We start from the raw sequence: 7,250 nt of genomic DNA on the forward strand, positions 1-7,250 counted from the left end.
GGAGGGACAGCTGCAGGAGAGCCAGAAGAAAGAGGCACATACACAAGCCAAGCTGACGGTAACACACACACACGCACACAGACACTGACACACACACACGCGTGCACAGACACACACACACACACACACACGCACACGCACACACACACACACACACACACACACACGCGCGTGCACACGCACCGTGCACACGCACAGACACACGCACCCTGAAGAGGCTGAGAATAGTGAGTCAGTGTTTCACTTCATTTAATTATTCATTAGCTGAGCTGTGGGTATATAGAGAACTCCATACATTTTTAAACAACATTTGAATGTGTCATATGCCAGTGTAAGATTTTGCTAACAAAGGAATGATAAAAATAATAAGTAAATGCCACATTGCACAGATTGTTAAGTTCCTTAACAGCTTGTAACGTTAGCATTAAATGCTGCCTTTATTTGTGGCTTGTTGGCCTTTGGTTTGTTGCTATGTCGAAACTGTTCATGTGGAGCTGTGATTACAGAGCTATCACAGATTATTTTGTTACTTATCTGGAAGTCGACCATGCCAAGATACCAAGAGCAAACATTTTAATGACATTTTCCACAGATTGATACTCATTAGTGGATTAGCTTTAAACTGATCACAAGAAATTATGTTTTATCATGAACATGCATCTGGTAGACTTGCTGTGTTTGAGTTTAATGAAACATGTTGTGTTGTTATGTAACACAAAGGTTCGACTGAGAACTGAGCACTCCATGTAGTCTGATCATTTCCCTGGAATCAACCCACCTGCTTTGTATGTCTACCCTCTTAGGAAGCGCTGCGTGAGGCCGAGGGTGTGGCCGTTAGTCTGGAGCAGAGCAGGAAGAGAGAGCGCGCTCTGGAGGAGGAGGGGAGGAGGCTGGCAGAGGAGCGAGCCGACGCCCTTCGTCTCCTCAAAGAGCTGCAGGGTGAGGAAGGACATATCCCTAAGAGTTATCAGTTAAATAACTTCTGCATTAGCATTATCATTTTGATAAGGCGGTTAGATGTATTATTCACACATTTTCTAGGTTTAACTCCAGCTTCTATAATAAGCTTTTATTAACTGTGTAACCAGAACACAGACACACAAATGTCCTCATTGAAACCACACACCTTGATCCCAAAGCCATTACAGCATAAATCATGTATTTTGTCAGGCTTTCAATCTATATCACTCACTTCATAATTGCAGTTTTTACAAATGTTCCCCAGATTTGACCTTTTTCCATGTTTTGTATATCTGGTTTATTGCTCAACAGTTTTTGAATGAATGAAAATCAAAAGTATTTTCAATTATTTTGGAGTTTTTTTCTCATAAAAACAACATTTGCATTATTTTAACAGACTGAGGAATGATGTTGGTTAAAGGCTTTAACATGAAAAACAATTGTATTTATATATTTTTTATCCTCCAAGCAATCTTCCCTAAAGTTAGGGACTAGGGTCAAGTCCACGAGTCCTAAGGAGTGCTTGATATTGTTGGTTTTGCTGTGTAAAATGCACCCATCTTGTAAAATCTCCACAAATGCGGAAGTCTCTCTTCCCAGCGCTGCCCCCTGCTGACCAATGAAACACCATCCATGTAAAAGAATCAAAACAAAATAACTATTCCAGCAATGCACACATGTTCATTGCTTTTTTCTCCTGCCTGTTATTTCTTGATGTGTATTGTTGTTTGCTGTTATTTATTTATTTTTAATCCGATTTTTTAACTCTTTTAACTCCAGAGGAAAAAGCTGTCCAGGCACCCGTCCACCAACCCGTCCAGTTTTGCCCTGTTGGACAGAGTTTCTCTCCTCACCCCTCTTACTCTCCACATTCTGATCCACCAACTCACATCAAGAGGCCCCGCGCTGCCACCTTAGCCGAGCAGAAGAGGGAGGAGGACCTGGATTTGGAAAAGAGAAGGGCTGAGATCGCAGCATCTTACCCCGCGGACAGAGAGCCGGGCGAAGGCAGAGATGCAGAACACATCACTGACCGCCTCTCCCCTGACTCTGAGTCCTTTCACAGGGGGGGGGAACACAGAGGAAACAGTAGTGAGGAGAACAACAGTAGAAATGAAGTGATAAAGAGTGACAGCACTGGGACAAACAAGCACTCCACATTTGATGAAGCCCTCTCTAGTTCCTCTCCCTCTGTTGCTGGTACGCCCACTAACATATCCATGGATGTTGATCAATGCAGTTTGAACCTTTGTGCTGAAGAAACTCCTTCCTCACTCAAGCCCTCTGAAGATCTCAAGAGGGAGAATGCCTCACTGCGGTCAGAGCTACAGGACGCAGAGGAGGAACTGCAGAAACGACTTGAGGACCTGGAAGCTCAAAGACGGGCGGAGACAGAAGCCAGGACCCGGCTGAAACAACTCGGCCGCAAACTTGCCGGCCAGACTGCAGAGAAGGACGAGCAGGAGAAGCAGTGGAGGGCTCAGCTGGAGAGTGAGAAGGAGGAGACTGAGAGGTTGAGGAAGGCCATGGCTGCTTTGGAGACGGAGGTGACAAGAGGGAGAGAGGAAACGGAAAGGAAGGAGATCAAGGAACCGGAGGAGGGGAAAAACAAAGCACTAGAAGACCGGGAGAGTGAAATGATAGAACTTAATATCCAGCTAAAGAAACAGCTCGGGGAGGTTAAAGCCCAGCTGGCTTTAGAACGAGAAGAGAGAGGAAGAGAGGAAGATGAGAGAAGGCAAAGGACAGAGACAGACCAGGAGCAGCTGGAACAACTTCAAGCTGAGCTGGAGGAACTGAAGCTCAGCAGAGAAGAAGACTCGCTGGGAGAGGACAAACTCTCAGTTGCCAACAGCCCACTGACTTACCTGTCTCTCCGTGACGATGAGTTCAACTCCAACATCGATCGCTGCGACAACAAGCTCCTCCCCTCCCCGGAGCAGCACCTCCTCTTCTGCCAGTCCACCAACCAGCGCAACATGCTGGCGTCTCAGGCCTCAGGCGGTCTCATGACCCAGGGGGATCAAACAGTGATAGAGTCTGTACACTCACCTCTGTCCAACGAGGGGCACACCGCCTCTGACCGTGAAGACCACCAGCAAAACTATCTGAGAGGGTCTTCCCCGTCAGACCAATCCCTTTCTGATCTGCAGGAGGTTGAGACCACCTCTTCAGATGTTGCTAAAGAGGTGGAGTGCCTGCAGAAGGAGGCTGCAAAGGAGACAGAACGTGCAAATCAGTACCAGGTTAAACTGGAGGCGCTGCAGAGCCAGGTATGTCACGGTGGATACCATACATCATATTTACTACGTTAAGTTTGTTAGGCCAAGGTCAAACAATGGATATGGAGAATATATAAATAAAACTGTTATTAACTAAATCACAACACTTTAGCCCTCAATAGACTCAATCCTATAGATGAGAGTAACACCTACGTCACTTCCGGGAAAAAAATGACGGCCCCGCCCACTTTTGGAGGAAAACAACGCTGTCATTTGAATGGCGGTCAATACAGATTCTGAAGTTTTTGCCAATCCGATCAGAAATGAAAGAAAACCGTGGATTTTTGGATCTTCAAAGAGCTCGATTATGATGACCAGACAGGCAAACAATTACATTAAATCATTTGCGATCGGGCTCGATATATGGTTAAATTAAAATCAGTAGGCGAGGCCGTAATTTCTCCAGCTGTTACTCTCATGAGCAAAGTGGAAAATAATAGTTTTATCATGCCAAAAAGCTGCTGTGTCATTTATTGCTCCTCAAACATTAAAACAAATCCAGAGTTCAGTGTTTCTGATGTTCCTCTAAGAAAAAAGGACAGTATAAGAAGAGCTCTGTGGCTTCAGGCTCGATCGCCGTTCAAATGACAGCTTTGTTTACCCCAAAAGTGGGCGGAGCCGTAAAGTGACGTAGATGTTACTCTCATCTATGGACATCGATCGCCTACTGCTATATTTAACCATATATCAAGCCCACTCGTCGATTTCCAATGGCTTAATATAATTGTTTGCCTGTCTGGCCATTGGAATCGGGCTCTTTGAAGATCCAAAAATCCACGGTTTTCTTACATTTCTGATCAGATTGGTCCTTGATATTGTTGGCGCTTGGTACTGTTGGTGCTTGGTACTGTTGGTAATTGGTACTGTCAGTGCTTGGTACTGTTGGTACTTGGTACTGTCGGTGCTTGGTACTGTCGGTGCTTGGTACTGTCGGTGCTTGGTACGGTCGGTGCTTGATACGGTCGGTGCTTGGTTCTGTCGGTGCTTGGTACTGTCGGTACTTGGTACTGTCGGTGCTTTGTACTGTCGGTGCTTTGTACTGTCGGTACTTGGTACTGTCGGTGCTTTGTACTGTCGGTACTTGGATACTGTCGGTGCTTGGCACTGTCGGTACTTGGCACTGTTGGTACTTGATACTGTTGGTACTTGTCAATGTCTCTAGGTATGTAAATGTAGCCCTGTAAATACGATGTCCTTTTGTTTTATCTGTTGTTTTCTGTTCGTGTTGTAACCTACTTGCGGCCATGTTGGACAGGTCTCCCTTGAAAAAGAGATCATGATCTCAATGGGACCACCTGGTTGAATAAAGGTTTAAAAAAACATAATAACAAATGAGGAACATAATTAAAAACAAGGTATCACTGAACCATAAAACAATAAAACATGAACAGTAATACTACTGAAAAATTACAATTGCTCCAAATTATAAGCCACATTTAAAAAAAGATAATATATTATTTACTTTGAGGTTGCTGTTCTCAAATGGGAGGCTGTGCACCCGGTGAGGTTACAGACAGAAGTCATTAAAATAATAGCATTCACTTCCTATTGTAGTTAGTTGTACCATTATACAGCGAATGGAAACAAAAACTTTAGCATTCTTTGGCTTGCCTTTTTGAAGTTGTGCTGTGTTAGCTGTTCTAAAACACAGTAACACCCTGGCTTTAGTGGCTTCTTTCCTGTTTTCTAATAAACCTTTTCTCCTTTCGTCTGCCCTTTTTATTATATTCTTCTCAGGTGACACGTCAGACAAAGCAGCTCACCATGGCCTTTGAGAATCAGAGCCAGCACATCTCTGGTCTGTTAGCTGAGCTGCAGGAGAAGGACAGCGCCCTCCTCAGCCAGGGAGAGGAACTGCAGCAACACAAGCAAGAGCTGGACGTGCTCAAGACCCACTCTGAGGAGAAGAAAAGAGAAGGGATGACGGTCAAAGAGGTGGAGCACGGAGAACAAAAAGAGACACAAGTTGTGAGGTTGATTCAGTCACATCAGGAAAATGTGCTCAAGACAAACTCAGCTAAAGACGGTGTCTCTGAGAGAGACGCAGGTCAACTAGAGAGTGTGACTCAGATTAACCAAGACTCTGCTTGTGTGATGGGTGAGACTCAAGGTGGAAGAACAGCAGATGTGAATGCAGAACAGCTCGCATTATTGGCCAATCAGCAGCTGAGACTAGAAGGAGTGAGTATCTCAGACTCCAGGGCCCCAGCTGCACACACTGACAGTGAAAACAAACACGACTCAGTTAAACAAAGCCAAGACACAGGAAATGCTGCTGTGTGCTGCTTGGAGGAACAGAGGTCACCTAGTGTGCCGACTGACATCAGCTCTGACGCACGCCAGCAGGATGTTAGCGGGAGGGGAGATGAAGGTGGAGACTCAGAACGGGAAGATGGGAGGACTTCAAAGGCTGAAGAGGAGCAGGAGGCAGAGCTTCAGATCGACCGACTGTATCAACAGGTAGTGACCGAGTTCTACCGCCAGACACTAAACTGAGACATATATAACTGAAGAACAGAGACAGAAATAGTTCAAGTTAATGAAGTATAAAAGATTAAGTACGATAATTAAAACAGTTTATTCAGAATTATTTGTTTTGACACCAACATAAACTCTTTCCTAGTTCCTACATTACCTTGGAAGTATTGATCATGGATGTATAATAAGAACTGGATACAGAGTGGGAGGCGGGGTCTCGTTCTTTCCTATGAGAGCTGCTCATTGGCGCAGGAAGACAAAATGGCCCAACTTTTGAGAGAGCGAAACGTCACAGATGACCCATCATGCCTGGCTGCCAGAGCAGAAGAACCCGTATGTGCGCTCATAGAGCATGCGCCCCTTAAGCCCCGCCCCCCGAGCTCCCACTCTCGGCTCACTAGAATGAATGGAGAGAGAAAATAAATCTAGATTCGGCTTTTAGTGCATTTGACAACTTTAAGGACCGAATGATTCTAATAAGGGCTATAAAATAGTTCATACTGGGTAGTTTATTTAGTTTAAAAAAATGTATCCACCGATTTACAGACGTCTCTTTCCCAATGTTAGTCAATGTGGAAAAGTTGTTTTGGGCCGGGTGACGCCACGGACTGATACGGGAGTTGCAGTACCGCCGTTTGGACACAACGAATGTTGGCACAGAGTCCGGCGCACTTCCTGGGGGCTTGGTATTGACGTGTATATATTTTGTTCCTGTGTTTCCAAAGTGAGTAGTATGTGATTCCTTGTGTCCTGTGCTTCCCCTCCTGTCCAGGTGGAGGAGCTACAGAGGAGGCTGCGCTCTCTCTCCGCAGAGACCCAGCAGCAGTCCCAGGAGCTCGTCATGTGGAGACTTGCCTCCAAACCAGCCCCAACACTCGACCAGACCCTTCCCAACACAGACAACCAGTCTGAGACCCCAGAACAGATTCCTGCTGTCAGACGGTCCCAGGCAGACCAGCAGCCGGGGGATGAGATGACCCCGGGCCCGGCGCCTCCCCTGGGTCTGCAGGAGAGCCCCGAATATGTGACAGTCATCAGAGAAGACGAGTTACTCCTTTCCTGCTCCTCCAACAAGCTGCAGGGCCGCATGCTGTTCTCCAGGTAACACACTCACTCTCTCAGAGCTACAGAAACTATATAAATATATGGCATTAACTTACAGGAAACTGTTAAATGCATATCTTTAGGCTGTCTGTATTTAAGCCTCTGTTTTCCCTTGTTCATGCTTTGATTACATGTTTTTGCTGTTTTACCAAAAGACTTCAGCACAGCAACCTGCCCGAACCCAAGAGCCTCCATCCCTCCAAAAACACTGCAGAGCTTCTTCAAAACAATCGGGACACTGACACCATCGACAAGGTTAGTTTCCCTTTAAGGATGACTCACTGCCATACCAGTCCACTGCTAAGGTTAAAGGTAGGGTAGGTAAGAATGGAGAAACCAGCTCGAGTGCGCTAGAATTTAAAAGTACACAATCGAAGAAAATCTGCCCCTTCTTCAGACTTCCTTACAGAGCCCCTCCTCCAACAC

General features: G+C 45.7%; 1 protein-coding gene across 1 annotated transcript; it reads left to right on the forward strand.

Moving 5' to 3' along the window:
- Positions 1-6: 6 nt before the first annotated feature.
- LOC104949392 (trichohyalin-like) lies at positions 7-7,136 on the forward strand (the record flags this gene model as incomplete). The annotated part of the gene is made up of 6 exons (XM_010775753.1): positions 7-58; positions 804-939; positions 1,741-3,233; positions 4,980-5,702; positions 6,493-6,821; positions 6,980-7,136. Coding segments are annotated over exons 3-6 (2,262 nt in total), but the record flags the coding sequence as incomplete, so codon positions are not given.
- Positions 7,137-7,250: the final 114 nt, after the last annotated feature.

Source organism: Notothenia coriiceps, unplaced genomic scaffold (genome assembly GCF_000735185.1).
Source record: "Notothenia coriiceps isolate Sejong01 unplaced genomic scaffold, NC01 NC01_scaffold00016079, whole genome shotgun sequence".
Classification (NCBI taxonomy): domain Eukaryota; kingdom Metazoa; phylum Chordata; class Actinopteri; order Perciformes; family Nototheniidae; genus Notothenia; species Notothenia coriiceps.